We start from the raw sequence: 20454 nt of genomic DNA, 5'->3' as shown, positions 1-20454 counted from the left end.
GAGCTCTCCCTCTGCGCTTTGGAGGCTTCGCGTTGCTATCGCTGAAGCCAAGGAGCCTGCATTCGCTCTATAAGACGCACACACATTTCCCCTTAATTTTTGAAGGGGAAAAAGTGCGTCTTATAGAGTAAAAAATACGGTGCATCCAAATAGTTAGAGGCCTAATAGGCATGCTTATCCCTATGTGGGCATTGCGTATTGTTCCCTTGAACACGTCTCCCAAATATTGGCAGCGCACAGATGTCCTTTCATATGGGCTGCTTGTGGAAAGGTTTCCTTGAAACTACAAAGCTTGTTGAACACAGGAGTAACGTACAGTGTGTGGTCTCTCCTCTCATGCAGGATGGAGGACCCCTGAAACGGCTCTGGGTGATGCTCACAAACTCTACCGCAGCATCCTCTTGAGCTTCTCACTGATTATCAGCGACACGCCTGCTAAAGATGCTTCAGAGCATCAGTTTGTAGATCACGGTAAAATGTTTATTGCTATCCTCTGAAAGTGTGCAAAGATTTTTGCTATTTTTCAAAATTCTGTATGCATGAAACTTTCCCTAAACTGGGGCGAAGTGGTCCACTGTTGGAATATTGCTGCTGTTTACTAGTTCCTTTTCAGTCCAAGGATCTATTGGATAAAACCGATATGCCGTATCTACCCTCGAAAGGGAGCAGCTGGTGTTTTTTAGTACTAATATAGCACCATCACTATGGATTGTGCTTTACAAGCTTTTTAAAATTCCATGAAATGCAAATTGTGATACAATGCAGGAAATCAATAAAAATACGATTAAGTAATCATGCAGCATCTAGCACAGCACATTACGGTTGTGACAACAGACAGAAAAATTATTAAGTGGCCTATTTTCAAGTAGTTTTCAAGTAGCCTGGTGCATTTGGGAGCAGCTGGGCTAGACAGTTGTGCAAAAGGTGTCATGGAAAAATGAGTGGAGTAGCTTAACTAAATTTAGACTGTCCATATGCTGGTTTCAGTGATTTAAAAATTAGAACTTGTTCTAGTTGAAGATGCTGAAGTTATTCCATAAAAGAAAGGCAGAGATATACATTCTGGGTGGTATTCGGCAGCTAACTGGTCCCACTAGTGGAAGCCTACATAAGGGCTTCTCTTGGCGCAATGGGGCTTCCCTGCTGTCACCCGCCCCCCCCCCCCAGCATTCCCCAAAACTGGCAGGAGAAGCCCCTAGAACAGTGCAAAGGGAGGGGAGAGGGGGAATTGTTCCATCTGGCAAGCTGAAAATTTGCGCTGACAGAACAATAGCCCTAGTGCTATGCTGAATTCCTCCCTCTGAAAATAAACCAAATATGTTTCAGCACACAATCTTGGAACTTGGTTGACCTTTGGTACTGGAACGGCTTCCTAACCACATATGGATTGTTACAAGCAAATGGCCTACCAGTTGCTACTCCTTCTTTTACTTTGTTCTCTTATTTCATTTACTCTGCCAAGCTCAAGCAATGAAACTCTTCAACAGCTCACCTCATCTGAGCAATGGGGTTTAAAAAAATAATAAATAAATGCAGGGAAGTAAACCTGCAACTTTGCAGCCAGAATAAATGCAGCTGCAATATTTGATGTTGGGTGCAGAGTTCAGCATCTGGATACTCAGCTGCATTAAAAAAAAAAGTTTCCAATTCTTCTGGATGCATAGGTAGGTTTGAGAAACCTGTGGGCAAAATGCCCAATTAAATCCCAGAAAGAGGCTTTCAGTGGTTGGGAGGCAACATGCCCTGAATAGCTCATTGGCTTTCCCCATGGCTTGCAGAATAAATTGTGCTAATTAGGGAATGCTTGTATACTGTAGGTGAGGTGCACAGTATGGTTTACCTTGGTAAAGAATTATCAAATGAGGCAGACGCTAAGGCTGGGCGATATCTGGTTTTCAAGATTGTGATACATCAGCAGCTTGATACCACCATACGCTGATATATCACAATGTCTGGAATGTATATTGGATCCTTTTTCCTCCCCAGTCCTACTGAGCAAGCCCCCATGCCACTCTGGCTCGCGTGAGCTGGGCGAGCGCAGGGGCTTCCTTAAACTGCTTAGCTGGGGGGTGGGAAGCCTCCTGCCTCCTAGTTCTCGGACAAGTGCCCAGTGAATAGGTGTTCCCAAAGAATGCAGATGTTGCCTGCCCGATCTTAATGTATGTGGAGTTACTGTGTTCCACACTTCAGCATGCTATCTCTTTTGAAAGCCTTAAACATGGTGCAGCTGAACTAATATAAAAATGGGGAATTCGTGGAAGGGAATTGGGGTTGACCTTAGAAAAAGATTTTTAAGAATAAGTATTGATGTATAAAGACTGAGGTTTATAAGTTAAAATTGGTTAACTAAAATGAATTAAATATAATAAGGTAAAATTTGGGGACAAGAACTTGCTGAGCTAAAAATTGGAACTGGAATACAAGAAGGGGAGGTGTGGGGAAGTCAAGGAAATTTGTTATTGAAAGTAAGGAATGTAAATTTTATGTGTTTTTAATTGTTTTTTTGTTTTTTCTCTATTTTTTGAAAACTTCAATAAATATCTATAAAAAAAAATAAACATGGTGCAGCTGGATGTCAAATTAAGATGCCCTACACATAGGCAACTTAACTGTTTCTTTCTCCACCCCCCAAAAATTTGACCACCCTACTCAGGTGATAACTTGGTGCAGAAGTGGCAGGTGCTGGCTGACATGTTTGTTTGCTCCGAGAGCTTTGTCTCCCTCCTGAGCAAGATCGAGATTGTCAATGAAGCAAAAGCTTTCTGCCTGGAAATGCTGAAAATCTCCATGAGGCTTCAGTCTATTCGATGGTAAGGAATGTAAATGGGTAAGGAGGGGGAACCCGTGGCTCTTCAGATGTCACTGAACTAAAAACCCTATCATCCCTGACCATTGGCCATGTTGGCTGAGTCTGGTGGAAGCAGGAGTCCAGCACCTGAAAGTGGGGGGTCAGCAGTTCTCAACCCCTGATATATAATGAAAATAACATTGCACAGACAATCTCATAGGTGGGGGAATTAGAGACCTAGACTCGAACTTGTGTTGGCCTAGTCCCTTCTCAAAAATGTGGACCCAGGAAGCCTAGAGGCAAGCCCTCCTTAATCTGTTGAGCTTATCTGTGCAGAGCTGTGATGGGCATAAGGCGGAGGACAGCCTTTTGTGAAATTTTGGTAGAGAGCAGCATATTGAGATAGGGTGCAGTGTGTGGCTGCAATTGTTGAGTATTGGGAACCCTCTAATGTCTGCTTGGCCTGCTCTTATCAGGTGTGCTCGCTTCCTGGTCTTGAAGAGTGGACTGGAACTACAGCGCAGTGACCTGGAGCTGTGCCGCTTGGATCTGGAGCAGGTCTTGTTTCTTCTTGAGTCGGGCACAGGTGAGGCTTTTCCACCCCACCTAAAGCAGCCAGAGCAGGGATGGTAGAACTTTGGAACCTCTTGCTTCAAGAAGAATGGGGAGGCAAACTGCCGTCTGCAGAAGGGGAGTTGTTTTGCCCTGCGACTTAACTCCAGGGGATAATCAAGTCTCCCTCTGGAAGGGTAGATCTGGGCTTGAGGGCCATGGTTCCAGACTTTTCAGACTGATAAACTCTTCCCCACCCCCAAAGCCAAACCCACCTACACGGGCAATGCATCCTCACAAAATCATGTGCCCACAGAGTTAAAAGGGGCAATTCCACAAACACTTAGCAAGCAACAGCAAATCCTCCCTTTACAAAAAAACGGAATAAGAATGGAGGAAAATAGGCAGTTGGGCCGGGTACAACGTAAAGCAAAGCACCATCCCCACCTGCCCTTTCCAATGCTAAGAGTGCCTGTCAGCCCCAGATGGCTCCCAGAGCCAAAGAAAGAGACCTCGGTGGCAAAAAACTAGACCCTCTAAATAAATTTTTAAAACCCTATTTTTAAAAATTGGGAGAGGCAGGATGCTTTGAGGGCACCCATGGACAGCATATCAGTTGAGGGTGTAGGATCTTCAAACACACTGATACTGAGACCTGCTGTGCCATACCTGTCAACTTTTCCCTTTTCTTGCAAGGAATCCTATTCGTAATAAGGGAATTTTCCTTTTAAAAAGGGGAAAGTTGACAGCTATGCGCTGTGGGCTTCCTCTGAAAAGGTGCCATGCTTCATCCTTTCAATATTGGTAAATAGGAATCTGAGTAACTTGGTTGCTTGTTTCCTGCCTGGGCGTAAAGAACCTTTTACACCCCTCTGTCCAAAGATGACTTTCCCTTTGTGGAGGGTTCAGATCAGTCTTTCCCAAACTTGGGTCTCCAGCTGTTTTTGTTCTACAACTCCCGTCATTCCTAGCTAGCAGGACCAGTGGGAACTGTAGTCCAAAAACAGTTGAAGACCCAAGTTTGGGAAACACAGGTTTAGATCAGTTTTGTGTTTAAGCTTTCAAATTGATTTGCGAAGTGTTTTCCACTGGTGCCAGGGGAAAATACTCAATTAGCTCGTCTCTTCTGCCTCCAGTTTTTGAAACCAAAGAAGAAAAAGAAGGTGTGAAAATCAAGCCCAGGAAAGGCAGGTCTAAAAACAGGACGCCTCAAGGTACATGTGTAGAATCTGCTGAGGAGGAGCAGCCTTTCTTGAAAGAGGTCTCCCTCGAGTTTGTTGACACAGTCTCCCTGCAGAAGAAGACCCTAACCACCTCGCCAGTGCTGAAGTCCAAACAGAAGAAGCATGCTGGCTTCCTGAATCACCCAGAGGCCTGCCACTGCTTACTGTGCTCTGATGTGGTCCTCTCTGCCGTCTGTCTTGGCTGGCTGGTCACCTCTGCAGAGGAGGAGCTGGCATCTGGGAACAGGGCGGAAGGCTTGCATCTCCTTGAGACCAGTCTAAAACGGTGTGCCACTGTGGCTTCGCGTCTCTCCAGCATGGTAGCCTGCATTTCTCAAGGCAAGAAGGGGGTCATGCCTCATCAGTCCCCAGTTCAGATTCTTGATAATCTGGTGGCCCATATCTATGTGACTCTGGCTTGGCAAAGTGTGAACACTGGCAAACCAGAGAAGAAACTTTGGGGGATTCTGGAGAGTGGCTTGAGCTTGCTGTCTTCTAAGGAGACTCAGCTGCTTGGCTTCCAATACCAAAGGGCCAGGCTGCTGCTTGCCAAAGCTGTGGGTACCATGTCTATCCTAGCCTCTACTCAATACCACAGTGCAGAAAACCTATTTTCTAGTGCTTGGTCCTGGAAGTCCCCATTGTCTCTCCACGGGAACCCAGAAGGCAAGCAAAAGGCAGAAAAGGCGGTCAATTCACTTTGCACGCTGCCCCTGAAAAGCAAAACGCCGAAACAGCCAAGAGCTGACCAAAAAGGAAAGCCTAAGCGAATCCAAGGAACTAAACCTCTGCCTGTGACCAGACCTAATAACCCATTTGCCCTGGCTGACTCTGATTCAGAGGCTGCTCCGGTTGTCCTTAGACCACCTGTCGAGCACCGTACCCCAGCCCAGAAATCCCTCCCAGCTCCCAGGACGACCCAGCGTTCAGCAGCCAAGCCGCGCCTGAAGGCTCCATTTGCGGTTTTTGAGGAATCTTCTCCAAAGCTAAATACCAAACTTCCAAAGGCCCCTAAAGTGTCAAAGAGAACGAAATCTCGAATTAAGGTAACAATTAAAATAATAATAATCTATTGAACGTCAGCAACCGTAGCATAAAACAAACCTAAAAATGGCCTTGCTTAATCTGGGTCATGGTCTTAATATGGAAACGTTAATTGTGGCTGCTGTGGTTTATTAACAATATACCTTAAATATTTACATGGCTAATCTATGGAGTTGGTTTGCAGGCTTCCGGGGTGGGGGGTGCATCTGGTTGTCTGCTGTGAAAATGGGATGCTTGACCAGATCAGCTGCTGGTCTGATCCAGCGGGATTCTCGTGTTGTCCTTCTAAAGCAGGGATAAGAAACCTTTGGTCCTCTGGATGCTGTTCGGCTTCAACTCTCACCAGTCTTGCCACCATCATCACAGGCAGAGATAATGGGGTCAGGACCCATACAGCCTTCCTACATTGTCCAATCAGATGTCTATGAAAAGCCTACAAGGACAATGTCATAATAGCTCTGAGCAGTGGCTGTCTCCCATTGTTGCTTGTTCCTAAGTGACTAGTATTCAGTGGCATGCTGCCTCTGCGCCTGGAGAGAACATCACCATCCTGGCATGAACTTGTCCAGCCCCCCCCCCCAAAAAAACCCCATATAATCTAGCAGCTATCACCGAATATTGTGGTAGTGACTTCCGTTACTGTAAGAGTTTTGGGGGAAGGGGAGGTGAAGAGAAAGCAAAACAAACTTGTCTCCCCCCCCCCAGGTCTCTTTCTATGATGACAGTGATATGGAAGATCCTCCGGAAGCCATGCAGGCGTCCCAGTTGCCTGCTGCCAAAGAGCCAGTGCTTGCCACCCCCAAGACAGGAAGGAGGGTGGCCTCTAGCAGGAAGGCATCCCAGATGAGCTGTAGCGCTAACTCTTCAGCCGGCTGCTCCCAAATGGCAACGCCCCTGCCCAGGAGGCCACGGGGTAGGGGAGTTTCTCGACGGGGAAAGCAGCAGGAGGAAACCAAAGAAGCTCCTTGTGAGGAGGAAACTCCCAGTTCTAAGGATGATGAAGAAAAGGAGGTTCTGAGGACCATTGAGGAAGGTCCTGAGGCCAGCTTTGAAGTCCTACGGGGTTCCGATGAAGAAGCGCCAGTAGTTGAAGGTGAGGTGTGACTGCTTGGAAAAAGAAAACAGTAGTAGAAGATGGAAGGCGAGAGACCTAGGAATGAGCTAGCTGACAGGCTTCTTAGGCAAAGTAGCAGGAGGATAATAATAATAATAATAATAATAATAATAATAATAATAATAATTAATAATAATAATTTATTATTTATACCCTGCCCATCTGGCTGGGTTTCCCCAGCCACTCTGGGCGGCTTCCAACAAAACACTAAAATACAATAACCTATTAAACATTAAAAGCTTCCCTAAACAGGGCTGCCTTCAGATGTCTTCTAAAAGTTTGGTAGTTATTTTTCTCTTTGACATCTGGTGGGAGGGCGTTCCACAGGGCTGGCGCCACTACCGAGAATGTCCTCTGCCTGGTTCCCTGTAACTTGGCTTCTCACAGCAAGGGAACCACCAGAAGGCCCTCAGCGCTGGACCTCAGTGTCCGGGCAGAACGATGGAGGTGGAGACGCTCCTTCAGGTATACTGGACCGAGGCCGTTTAGGGTTTTAAAGGTCATCACCAACACTTTGAATTGTGCTCGGAAACGTACTGGGAGCCAGTGTAGGTCTTTCAGGACCGGTGTTATATGGTCTCGGCGGCCGCTCCCAGTCACCAGTCTAGCTGCTGCATTCTGGATTAGTTGTAGTTTCCGGGTCACCCTCAAAGGTAGCCCCACATAGAGTGCATTGCAGTAGTCCAAACAAGAGATAACTAGAGCATGCCCCACTCTGGTGAGACAGTCTGCGGGCAGGTAGGGTCTCGGCCTGCGTACCAGATGGAGCTGATAAACAGCTGCCCTGGACACAGAATTGATCTGCGCCTCCATGGACAGCTGTGAGTCCAGAATGACTCCCAGGCTGTACACCTGGTCCTTCAGGGGCACAGTTACCCACTAAGAACAAGCCAGAGTAAATAAGAATATTCCATAGGTGTTGGAATACGTTTGATTTCTCTTTATCATCTTCCTTTCTGCCTCTCATCAAACTTTGAAGCAGAACATCCTGTGGGGTAACTAGCCTCATATAGCTGTCATTGCTTAAGTCTAATTAATGCATGAAGGGGTTAAGACCGTAGAGTAAACTGTCCTTCCAGGCTTAGCTTGTTGTGGGAGGGACTGCCCCCTACCAGTCTATCTGAGAAGCGCAACGTGTGAGGAGGTCAGTTGCTGCAGCTCAGACCGCATGGCTCTTACAAGCCTTTCTTGAGCTCTTACACCAATAATTTAGGAACTTTCACCACTGTAACTAAGCCAAGTTTTATTGTCTGTGCAACATTTTCTGACTGCAGTATGGAAGAAACACATGGATCTGAACTCCAGAGAGTTTCTAAGTAAATAATTTTAAACTTACCAAACATGTTTTCTTTATACTAGGGGAAGAGGGAAATTTAGGAACTCACAAGGGCATATTTTAAGATCTAAAAGCCTTTATTTCCATGCTTTACTTTGCTCCATATTTTATGATTTAAAATCTGCTGGGGTTATTTCACCTGCTCTTTTAAAATGAAGTTTCTGAATATCTCCCCTGCTAATCATGGGGCAAAGCAAAGGCCTGTTGAAAGACCTTAATCCACTGGTAATCAAATTCAGCAGGCGTAACCTGCATGCTTTCCAACCTGCCTTCTCAATGACAAGCGTTAGAAAGTTGTTTTTTAAATGCAATGTTGAGATTTCTTAGTAATTCATTTCAGGTGTGTAGCTGGCCTTCGTTATGTGTGTATTTATGTGCTGCAGCTGACTTAAAGGTTTACTGTGGCACGAGCTCTTGCTTGGGAAAACTCATTCTGTGCCCAACAGGGTGCCATGTGAAATTGCACCCAAGCCACATCCCTGATTATAGAGGCTGTTTTGCAGCTGGCATTGATACGTTGGCATTACTTCTTCTCACTGCAGAACGCAGGAGGCGTCCTATCCGTCGGCTGAATGACACAGAAGAGGACCAAGAGGTTCTCCGGCGTGATGCCAGCATTGACTTGCAGGAGGCTTTCCAGGCTCCAGAGAAGAGAGCTTCAGAGGACCCTTTCAACTTGCACCCGCTTGCTGCTTCTTTGGATGCCCCTGCCAGTAAGAAACATGAGCCTCTCCGCTCTGCTCCTCAGCTCCCTTTTAAAAGCCACAATTCCCCCTTTGTGAGGCAGCCTAACGTCTCAGGGCAGGTTACAGCATTAAAACACAGTATTCAAAACAACTTAGAGCAACTTGCAATCACAAAAATAAGGTGGGTTCTAAAAACATGCACAAAAATACCTTAGATGTTCCTTACACTACTAGCTTTGAGGAAGGAAGGCACTGAATGTGTTTTCTCCCTCTCACAAAAAATTACTGAGCCTTTCAGGCTTCAGACGTTCCCAAGGTTTAAGCCTACCTTTGCAGTGCTGGGGACTAGAAACTTGGGTCTTTCAGCTAAACAGAAGCCAAAGTCTCTGACTCTTGAATTCATCCCTCAATGACAAATGCCGTGGCCTCACTGGGGTTTTGTGTAGTTCACACAACTCTGGTAGGCTGCTTCTTCATCTTCTTTGGTTCACATTGTAAGCAGTGTCCTAGGGCCAGGGGTTTAAAGCATTTTGCATATGTCGCGGCAGTAATCTTTAAAATAGCTGTGCAAGGGCTGGTTAATATAATTTATTCCCATTCTGCAGATGTGGAGATTGAGGGGTGGGGCATGCTTCAAATGACCCAATCAACTCATGGTGACACCCTGTCCCTACTTTTTCCAAGTCTAAAAACCTGGCCTTCAAGATATAATCTAATAGATGCTTACTAGGGAATAAGTTTATTGAGAGCCACTGTGGTTTCCTGGTTACAGGACCAGGACCAGGGTTGGAATTCCCACTTGGCCATGAAGCTCACAGGGTGACCTTGGGCAACAATGTCTTAGTCTGTGAGGATAAAATGTGGAGAGCAAAGAACCATATACACCAGCTGTGGAAAACTGGAACAAGCCAGAGACTGGATCCAAAACTGGCCTGCCCCCGTGGACCATTTTTGACAGGTGTGGTAGGACCACCCACTTGTCAATCACCTGATGTCATATGAGCAATAAGATTGGAAATGAACCTCTACTTGCTTTCCAAGGTCTTATCTTTTAGTGCTGTGAGAAAAGAGCACAAAGATCGGAGATAAGAACCCCCTACCTCCAACCTTAGCGTTTAGATCACAGATAACAGATCTCTGTGCCTAATGCCATAGGGCACAGGTAAATGTGGTTTGCTCGAAGTGGCCTGGTGCAGGCCAAATCCAGGGACCTGACAGGTCTAATTAAGATTCCTTGCTACTGATATTAATGATACTGAGCCAGGGGGAAGAGTGGAATACAAATTTAACAAAATTAAATAAATTTTATAAATTTGCAACAGTTCTTAAAATTTGTTATTCTAGAATCATGCTGTTCATTTCACCAAATAAACATAAATGTCCAGTTTTTCATTTAATTCAGGCTTTTCTCTCTCCCAAACTATTGTAGACTCCTTGTCCGTGGACTCTGTCTATGACTCCCTGCAAGCTGCCTTCTATGCAATTGGACATTACCCTCCGGGTGCCCTCTACAGCCATCTCTGCCGGCTCATGGCACTGTGCACTGGGAGCCGAGACCCCATTGCTACTGCCTACCTGGTTTCTGAATCGGTCTCTGTAACTTTTCGTCATCAGATACTGACCGTCATTTACAAGAAGCTCCAGTAAGAGCTCATATTTTGGGGGGAAGGGGAATTGGTGTATACTGTATGTAAGTGTGGAAAACATAGCCTTGTGTAGGTTTACTTGAAGTGTGTGAGAGAGTAAAAAATTATCCACTCTCAGTGGACCTGAGCAAGCCTCATGACTGCAGGGAGTTAAAGCCTCTTCCAGATGCTGTTTTTACAATGAATGAAAGATGAGTCAGCTCTTGATGCGGCAGAATTGTCTCTCCCTGAGGAGCTGATCTAAAGCAGGCAAAGTCAGAGCAAAGAATCATGCAGAGATGCAGTGTTAAAATTGTAAAATTGTCTTAAAGATTGGGGTCTGTATCAGTGTATCAGATCTATACAAGGGAGTGAATCTGAATGCATTTCCCCAGAACGTCCCTTTTCCAAATGCCTTTTCCAACCATTGTAAGTTTTTCAAACGTATTTAAAATCCATGCTGGTAGAAAGCAAAATCTGCTTGGATGTCACCGTGAATCTTAACACGGGCTTTTGTTTATGTTGCTGCCAGAACGTTGGTGTGTGTGAAGTGTCTATTAGCATCTGAAATGAAATTACTTGCTTGCCTCCTGCTTTCTGTTACACATCCTTTGAAAGCTGATGTCTTAATGACCCCTGGCCTCTTGTTTGATTCTTAGCAAAATGAAAAAGGTATCTGTGGCCAGCGCCTTAAAGCAGTTGGAAGCACTTAGCCTTCAAGAAGGAAAAACTGATTCTCCGTTCCAGCACCTCTCTGAGTTACAGAACTTCTTTGAATTCAGCTGCCCCAGCCCAACAAAGTTGGAGACGGAGAACTTCAGAGAACAGCTGCAACAAATCCCTTCTGGTATATGACATGACTTCAGTGGGGGAGAGCAGGTGGTACTTGCTCCCTGTTCAAAAGGGTGGTGGTATCTGTGTTCCTATAGTAGAAAAGGTTGTGAGTCTTATCGCTGCAGCAGAACCCTTTAATGAGCTGGCCGTTTTTGCAATTCCATGGTCTAGAACAGGGGTCAGCAACCTTTTTCAGCCATGGGTCAGTCCACTGTCCCTCAGACCATGTGGTGGGCTGGATTATATTTTGAAAAAAAAATATTGAATGAATTCCTATGCCCCACAAATAACCCAGAAATGTGTTATAAATAAAAGGACACATTCTACTCATGTAAAAACACGCTGATTCCCGGACAATCCACGGGCTGGATTGAGAAGGCGATTGGGCCGCATCCGGCCCCTGGGCCTTAGGTTGCCTACCCCTGCTCTAGAATTAAAAACAAATAATTGTGCACTCCAGATAGGAATTGGAACGTTGGTGATTTAATTAAAAGAGCTGTAGTGCTGTACTTAAATTTAGCCAGGATTTCTGTAGTTCATGCTGTGTCATGCTGGGCATGTTGCATTAGGTAATGAGCGGGATTTGGGTGACGGGAACTATTTTCACTTATTTGGGAATGGAGCAGGGAGTGTAGAGTTAAGTTGTCCAGAATTGTTTCTTTGACCATCTGTGGATCCTGAACTGCCAACAGAGACCCCCTCATTTATACTTATTTTTCAAAACAAGGACTAGAAATGTGTTTAGTTTTAAAGGGTGTTGTGTAGGAAGAGGAGATGCTGTGTCTAAAGAAACACAGGAGTTTCTAAGCTCGCAGATGCTGTGTCTAAAGAAACACAGGAGTTTCTAAGCTCGCAGTTTGGGACTTGATGGCACAATTGTGCCTCCTGTTACGCTCCAGCAAATACAGTTGTACCTCGGGTTAAAAACTTAATTCATTCTAGAGGTCCGTTCTTAACCTGAAACTGTTCTTAACCTGAAGCACCACTTTAGCTAATGGGGCCTCCCGCTGCTGCTGCGCCGCTGCCACTCGATTTTTGTTCTCATCCCGAAGCAAAGTTCTTAACCCGAGGTACTATTTCTGGGTGAGCGGCGCCTGTAAGCTAAAGCGCCTGTAACCTGAAGCGTCTGTAACCCGGGGTACCACTGTAAAAATGTTGCTTTAACCACCCTATGTGCAGCTCTTCTCTTAAAAAATTGGGGGTCATTGCTGTCTCCACCACAGGGGTAACAGTGTGTATATTAACCCTGGTGAGCATCCAGCCAGAAACTATTGGGGACGTCCTCTTGCTGACACGGCTGGAGAAAGATGCCCCCCCAGTGACCATCCAGATACAGACCATGCACACCAAGGTAAGGAAGTAAAATTTGCATTGGCAGCTTCCTGTTTGGAGGGGCCAGCTTTTTCCATCATGCCCCTTTGTTTCTTAGGTACCTGTAAGTGCAGCCCTTGGTGAACTTGATGCCATCCTACAAAAACAGAAAGAGATCTCCAACCTCACAGACAGGAAGGACTGGTGGAATGGCAGGGTTGCCCTGGACAAGAGGATGAAGGTGAGGTCTCTGTGGTCTTTGGCATTGCCCCATAACTGCCAGAAGACTGAGCCCTTTGACTTCCAGCAGCAGAGATGGCTAAAGTCTAGCAAAGGATAAGAGGGGTTGTGTTTACTTACACGCCTGACACCTGTGACTGTAGGCAAAAGAATGGGACCAGGGGACAGGACGGGATGGGGGTCCCACCATTGCTGCCACCACTACCAACTAAAAGTGGGGGCACAAGGCACAATTGGGATGGGGAAGCACCCAAACCTCAAACCTCATAGCTCTCATTGTTTCCCCAGCCACTCTGGGCGGCTCCCAACAGAATATTAAAAACACGATAAAAGATCAAACATTAAAAACTTCCCTAAACAGGGCTGCCTTCAGATGTCTTCTAAAAGTCAGATCGTTGTTTATTTCCTTGACATCTGGTGGGAGGGTGCCACCACCGAGAAGGCCCTCTGCCTGGTTCCCTGTAACCTCACTTATTGCAGTGAGAGAGCCGCCAGAAGGCCTTCGGAACTGGACCTCAGCTGAATGATGGGGCTGGAAACGCTCCTTCAGGTTTACTGGCCCGAGGCCATTTAGGGCTTTAAAGGTCAGCACCAACACTTTGAATTGTGCTCGGAAATATACTGGGAGCCAATTCTCCTTGTCCTCCATTGGCTTGCAACTGAGTGACGGGTTCTGTGGGACTCACGGTTTCTTCACTCCACAGGATTTGACTGAGTCTCTGGAGATGCACGTCCTGAGCTGCTGGAAGGGTGCCCTGCTGCCAGCCTTTGAGGACCAAAACTTAGCAGAAGAAGCCTCCCGCCTTCAGGCACGTCTCAGGGAGTGCGGCTGTGAGGAAGTGGACCTGGCACTGCTCAAGGTGAGGAGCCCAGGAGTCTTTTAGCAGTCAGAAATAACAGCTGGTGAGCTCGATTGCACCCAGAGGTCCAGCTTGGCAGTCAGATGCTTCCCAGAAGCAAAGCATGGAGGTGATGACTTTGCCCCCAGCTTCTGGTGTGCAGAGACACGGATCATGGAGGTTCTGTTTAGCTGTTGACATACCCATGCTCCCATGCGTATTTCCAATCCTCTTGTTTTCAAAGCTAGTGGTTGTCATTCCTTCCTGTTACAGTGAATTCCGTAAGTTACACATTCTATAAGTGTGAAGTGCTTTGGTTTTTTATTGGTTTTTTTTAAAAAAAATGGGTCCTTCTGGTTCTGTTGCAAACATGGGGTGTGCTTCGCCCAACAAGTCCTGATAGCGGAAGCCCCATGCAAGGACTTGCTTGTACAACTGGGCTTTCTCACCTCTCCCACAAAATTGGCTCTGGAGTGTCGGAAGAACCCCCAGAACAGTGCATGGCTGGGAAGAGAAGGGGAATTGTTGTGTCTGGAAAGCAGAAATGCTTGCGCTGATGGCTATTAAATTACTTCCAATAGCTTTGCATGGTGACCTCTTATTCTAATATTAAGAGAGAATTCTCCTATAACCAATCTGTCTCTCAGCATATACAGTATGTATGTATGTATGTATGTATGTATGTATGTATGTATTTTTTATTTTATTGATTTAACCCCACCCATCTGGCTGGCTTATGCCATTCACCCCTCCCTGAAAACTCAACAAAAAAATCTCAGGTGCATTTAATCTTTACTCATGTGGCACATTAGCCACTATATCTTTCCCCTACCATTTAAAATATTTTATTAAGAAATAAATTATTTCTTAATAAATAGCTATTTCTTAATTTTCGTGTTTACGATGCTGTTTTACAGCTTACATGTATATTTCAGCATACCGCTTTGGGAGATTTAAAACCCTCTTATTTGTAATCTTTCTTTTTAAATACAGAGTGATTTAAAAGTGCTTGTAAGTAAGCAAATAATGAGTTAAGAATTGCACAAATGGTTGTGGTGACAGATAGCAGCACCTCACTGGGGTTGTGGGTGTCCAAAATGGCCTTGCATCTTAACATTTGCTCTCCTCCCCCAGGCCATGCTGACTGGCTCGCATCTTTTGACTCCACAACATGTACAGTGCTTGGCACAGGGGCTCAACCCAGCTCAGCCCGAGAGAGCCCAGAACTGTCTGCAGGAGGCAGTGGACAAATTGGGATCCTGTACTGGTCAGGCGTCGAGTGGCCACTTGGTCCTTGTGCTGGATAAAGTAAGTGAAGGCCGTTTCCCCATTAGTTACATGACAGGTGAGCAGATAGCCTTCAACCTTGCACAGTCCCTTCTCCTTGGGTACCTTTCCTGGGAGAATCAGAAACACAACACCTCTTATTATATGGGAATTGGAGTCTGTTGGGTGCGGTTGCACCTTCTGTGCTACCCAACATCACTCCCCAAATGCTCGTTCAACAGCAACATGTGAGGGTTCAGCTCATTGCTTTCCTTTTCCTGGTGGACCAGCTCAGAAGCAGCCTGCCACATGTTGGAGGGCTGGTGATAAGACGTCCTTGGCTTCCCTTAATGGGCTTGAATTATGTCCCCCAACCTCCGCCACACAGACTGAAGTTACTCCATTGAAGGAGCCCAGCAGTCCCCTCTAGTACGGAGGGGAGAGCAAGGCTTAATTTCTGATCATTTCCCCCCCAGCACCTGCAAAAGCTTCCCTGGGAAAACATGCCATGCTTGAAAAACCATTCCGTGACCCGGTTACCATCTCTGCGGTTCCTGCTCAGCTATTCTCTTACAAAAAAGGTATAAAGAACCCCCCTGCCCTGCGAGAAAGCACAAAGGCGTGATCCAGATGTAGTTTTTATCCTATGCCTTTTTCAAGATGGATTGAATAGCTATGGCAACATTAGTTTTGTTAAGTAGCGCAGCTTTTGCATGCACGATGCTCCATGTCTGCCTTCTTGGTGATTCGCGAAAAGGATATTTAGTAACAGCTAGGAAAGACCTTTATTTAAAAGACCTGTGAAACGGGGTAAGTAAGAGGTGACATTTGGCTGCTTTTTGCTTCCTACAAAGGGATCCTAGCTATCTGTCTCTGGGGCACTGTGCGTGGTTTTAATTTTCATAGGTCGCAAGCTTTGGAGGAAGTGAGAGACGTGTGCTGGTGGATGAACTAAGCTTCGATCCAGGATCCCTTGGCCCCTTTCCCCAGATTCTGAATGAGACATTGAGCTGACTAGATTCAAGCAAGGCTGCATGCTTGTGTTTTTTCCTAATAGATTTCAGTTCAGCACCTTTCAGAAGCTTAGTTCTGTGTTTTGTGTTAAGTCAGCTTGCAGATTTATTGGGGTGACTTCAGGTTGTTACTAGTCATGGGAAGGAGCAGAGAGCCTGGTATTGCCCGCTAGAAGCCACTTCTTACACTTTCACTCTTCTTCTCACCCCCCCCCCCTTCTGGCCCTGGAGATGACACACTCATTGTACCAAGGCTATATCTAGCAAAAACCTTTGCAGGCTGAAATCTTTTCCCTGTACCAAAACCTCTGCCTTTATCCCATCTAATAAAGCTGTTTTTCTGATCTGCTTTTAACAGTATCAGGAAGACACTATCCTGAACCGCGGTGTCAACAGCAGCAACACCTTTTATGTATTGAATCCACACACAAACCTTCCTGGGACGGAGAGAATGTTCAAAGACTGGTTTCAGAGGTAATTAATTATCTGCATCTGTGCACAAGTCACGCAGAGGTCTTTTGGAAGCCAGATTTCCCCGCACAGGTTACCAGCAGGCTGATTTGGGGTCCACCGGAATTTACAAAGTCTGCTTGACCCAAGGATGGGGAATCTGTAGCTATCCAGATTTTGTTGGGCTTCAACTCCCATCAGCTCAACATAGCATAATGGCTAGGTATTGTGAGAACTGTAGTCCAATCTGCTGCCCTAACCCTGGTGCTAGACAAAGTGCCCTTCTTACTGTCTAATGTTTCTTTCCCCCACCCCCGGCAATTGCTTGTTAGTGAGCCTGGATGGACAGGAGTGGTAGGAGAGAGTCCCAGTGCAGACCAAGTGCCGTCGGCTCTTGAAGAACGTGATCTCTATATGTGAGTACATACATCGTGTAGTGCTGCCTAAGCCTGTGATGGAGAAGGCTGGTGCCTTGATTTAATTGGGTGACAAGAAAGCATGCTGCTTGGGGGCAATTGACAAATTTAACTCATAACTATTGAGGTAGGACCAAGACATTTTGTGTCTGTATTGACATGACGCCTGAGCAGTATTCTCCTCTGTTTTGCCCTTTGCTCTTCTTGTGCGAGATCAAATAATCAGAGTTGGAAGGGACCGCAAGGGTAATCAAGTTATGCTTCTGGTCCAAGTGGGCTTGTGTTTCATTTTACTTTATTGTGGTTCTTTCCTTCCTGTAGCTACGCTGGGCATGGTGCTGGGGCCCGTTTTGTGGACACCATCCTGAGAGTCGACTGCAGGGCCGTGGCTCTTCTTTTCGGCTGCAGCAGTGCTGTCCTAGCAGTGCAGGGCAACCTGGAGGGAACTGGTGCTGTCCTTCGGTTCCTCATGGCAGGCTGGTAAGTTACTGCATCCTTTGCTGGCCCTGCCTCTCTTTAACAAATGAGTCAGCAATTCTTGCCTCTTGAGGGGACTCCACCCACCTGTCAAATTCTGCCCAGGAGGCAGATCTTGATAAGGTTCCATGCTTCTGGTCCTAGACCAGTGGTAGAGGGGGAACCTGAGGTCCTCCTGATGTTGCTGGACTACAGCTGTCGACATTCCTGACAATAAGCCATTCTGGCTTGGGTTGATGGAAGCTGTAGTTGAGCAATATTTGAATGGCCACAGGTTCCCCAGCTCTGGCCCTAGACCACAGGTGGGGACCCCTAGTCTGTGAGCCTGTGGTGGCCTACTATGCCTTTTGGATCTTCCCCAGAACCTTGTGCTCTCCATCCCCAGAAGAAAAGGGGTTTTTTTTCCAGCCTAACTGTTGGAGAGAGAGAGAAAGGAATAGAGGAAAGAGAAAATGGGTTGCTGACTGCTAGCTTAGACCCTGAAAGAAATTTTGCCTGGGGCAATGAAGCCTCTGGCATAATTTCCCCTAGTCATTATCCAGTGCTTTCTGGGGAAGCTAGAAGTTTCATGCTTTGTTTGGACACCTATTATATATACAGGATTTAGATAGTTTTTTAATGACCTATACATGTGCTCTCCCTCTCTCTCTCCTTCTGCCTCAACCCCTAGTCCCCTAGTGCTGGGTAACCTCTGGGATGTGACTGACCGAGACATCGATCGCTACATGGAAGCACTTCTGAAGAACTGGCTCAAGGCAGGTTCAGGAGCTCCATTCCTCCAATATGTCATACAGTCCCGCCATGCCCCCAGACTCAAATATATGATTGGTGCTGCCCCGATAGCCTATGGCTTACCAGTGTCTCTGCAGTAGAAAACAGGGCAAAAGCATGATACCTGGTTTCTGGTGGGAGGGATTTGAAAGGACTCAAATTACTATTTTTTGTTGTTGTAAACGCTGAACTGCCTTAAATGGAAACTGCTGCTGGGGAGAAGGATAAAATATCTGGCCTTATGCAAGCTGGGTTGGTCACCAACTACCTTGCCTGACCTTCAGTGGAAAGTCTGCACTGCCTTTACATGGGGTGCTCCTAGTGAAGCTGCTGCTCTTTGCAATATGTAGCGTTTGCACATTGTACAGTTTGCATTTCCAGTGATTAATTATTTTAAAATTGATTTGTATTTTAATGTTTCAAAGCCTGAATAAAAGTTATAACAAAGTGTGTGTGGGTTTGCCGGGGGGGGGGACTAATTAAGCTTGGAACAGGTGCCAAAAATCTAGTGCTGGCTGATGATTCCTAGAAGTCTTCCTAAAATTGAACATGGATTTACCATGCTGGTTTAATATTCTGTTCTAGTTTGACCCAAGCAGCTAGTGCATGCCTATCTATCTTCTCTTGTGGGTTTATAATACCCCCACATCATCATCTCCTTACCCCTCACCATGATGAGCAGAACAGGAGAATTACACTGAACAGTTTAAAACAAAAATAGCAACAAAAAAAATGAAGAACGTTGCATAATACGCACAGGTTCCCACATTAAGTCATAATTTGGGTTATCTTGGTGCAGACCCTTTTAAAGAATACGACCCTTAGGCACAGTTTTGTCTACAGAATTAGGAGCACAGAGCTGTATAGACACTTCCTAGATTTACTGTAGGTGTGCCCCAGACCACCAGAGAAACCAAGCTGCTTCATTTCAAAAGCTCTAGAATAAATGTATTTTTCTCAGCAGATAGTTAGGCACTTCCAGATTTTGCTTTAAAAATGTAAAAATTGAGCGCCCAGGTTTTGCACTAGGATATTGAATAATTTTGTGCTATGTAACCTTCTGTTACAAATGATTTAGTAGTTACCTGCACACAGACAAGGACCAGGAAACATAAATTGCCCCCCTTCACCACCATTAGGAATGCAACTTGCATCCCAGAGAGATGTGTGATATTTTTACTATAGCCACAACATGTGTGGGATGTTTGGAAAGAATATTGGATGTCTGGAAGAATAATGAAGGTGATCCTTTTCTCTCGTGTATCACAGTGTTCTAGTAATCAAATGTCTTGTGTTCGATTTTGATATGAATTTAAATGCTACTTTCCTTGATGAGGGTTACTAGTTACAGAGTGAAGAACAGTTCTGGAGCTCAGCACCAGAACCAAGCTTGAATGTCAGAGGCATGCAAAGTGTGTGTGTGTGTGTTAAAACCCTGATAACCTTCCATATGAGGGCATCCATTCTCTATGATCACTGGTCACACTGGCTGGGGATGAAGGGAGTTGTAATCCAAAAACACCTGGAGGACACCAGCTTGGGAAAGGCTGTTGTATTATGGATTGTACTGCTTACTTAACCTATAAATGACAGGTTATATTACAAGCAGTTAGATTACAAAGCATCTCAAAGGTGAGCCTCAGTCAACACCAAAGCCCCCCTCTTTACATATGAAAAACAGAAATGGACACACTAAAGTATTAACCTCTCTAGGATCTCAGTACATGAAAAGTCCTTTTATTTCCATGCCCCTGTTCATATTTGTATTGCTTGGTTTTAATTTTTTTCCTTTGGCAGTTCCTGGAGGGTTGGCATAGATAAATTGAGATTTGGCACCCTACAACTATGTTCTTACAAATAGGCTTCATTGAACACAACTAAAACTACCTTTTACAGTTAAGATTATGGAAGAAAACTCCACCTCATCCAGCAACGAGTTGCCCAAGGGCCTCCTGATTTGATTATTCAGATTCTGGGTCATAAATAGTGCAATTCCTCCACGAGTTAAGAGAAAATATACAGGCACTGGTGTAAAAATCAGAGGCGGGCAGGCCTAGAAACTCCCTATGGTGACAATGCTTTGAAACATGCATGCCTGCCCCGTCCAAAAACAAACTATAGCTTAAGATGACTTTTTAAAAAAAGGCATTTTTGAAATGCCCCATGGCAAGGAAAAATTCAAGTGTGTCTTACAGGTTCCATTTATCCCAGTGTTTTGAAAGCAGTGTGTCCTGTAGAAAACAAAATACACAATGGTTTTTAAAAATGCATGGGTGCTGTTAGTTCACCATTAAAGTTTGGATCACAAACAAGAATAGTTGCACCACCCCATCATGAAGAAACAGTGCTGTGGCATTTCTGCCTGTTGTTGTTGTTTAGTCGTGTCCGACTCTTCGTGACCCCCTGGACCAGAGCACGCCAGACACTCCTGTCTTCCACTGCCTCCCGCAGTTTGGTCAAACTCATGCT

At 45.6% G+C, this 20454-nt stretch overlaps 1 protein-coding gene across 2 annotated transcripts in view; it reads left to right on the top strand.

The window, feature by feature from the left end:
* The window catches only part of ESPL1 (extra spindle pole bodies like 1, separase), a 41740-nt gene extending 23308 nt beyond the window's left edge, over nt 1-18432 (top strand). Inside the window, exons 15-31 of one of the 2 annotated variants that reach the window (XM_053373082.1) lie at nt 343-471; nt 2654-2810; nt 3265-3374; nt 4477-5609; nt 6313-6700; nt 8600-8770; nt 10173-10386; nt 11028-11215; nt 12426-12553; nt 12632-12754; nt 13458-13613; nt 14727-14900; nt 15335-15439; nt 16230-16345; nt 16654-16737; nt 17059-17217; nt 17885-18432. In XM_053373082.1, coding sequence (XP_053229057.1) covers nt 343-471; nt 2654-2810; nt 3265-3374; nt 4477-5609; nt 6313-6700; nt 8600-8770; nt 10173-10386; nt 11028-11215; nt 12426-12553; nt 12632-12754; nt 13458-13613; nt 14727-14900; nt 15335-15439; nt 16230-16345; nt 16654-16737; nt 17059-17217; nt 17885-18086 — 3737 coding nt within the window. In that variant the 3' untranslated portion in view covers nt 18087-18432. Of the gene's footprint in view, nt 1-342; nt 472-2653; nt 2811-3264; nt 3375-4476; nt 5610-6312; nt 6701-8599; nt 8771-10172; nt 10387-11027; nt 11216-12425; nt 12554-12631; nt 12755-13457; nt 13614-14726; nt 14901-15334; nt 15455-16229; nt 16346-16653; nt 16738-17058; nt 17218-17884 lie in introns of those variants that run through there. The other variant, XM_053373088.1, reaches the window with a different exon arrangement.
* The last annotated feature ends 2022 nt before the right edge of the window (nt 18433-20454 follow it).

Source organism: Podarcis raffonei, chromosome 2 (assembly GCF_027172205.1).
Source record: "Podarcis raffonei isolate rPodRaf1 chromosome 2, rPodRaf1.pri, whole genome shotgun sequence".
NCBI classification, from domain to species: Eukaryota; Metazoa; Chordata; class Lepidosauria; order Squamata; family Lacertidae; genus Podarcis; species Podarcis raffonei.
This window is presented reverse-complemented; position numbering and strand designations above follow the sequence as displayed.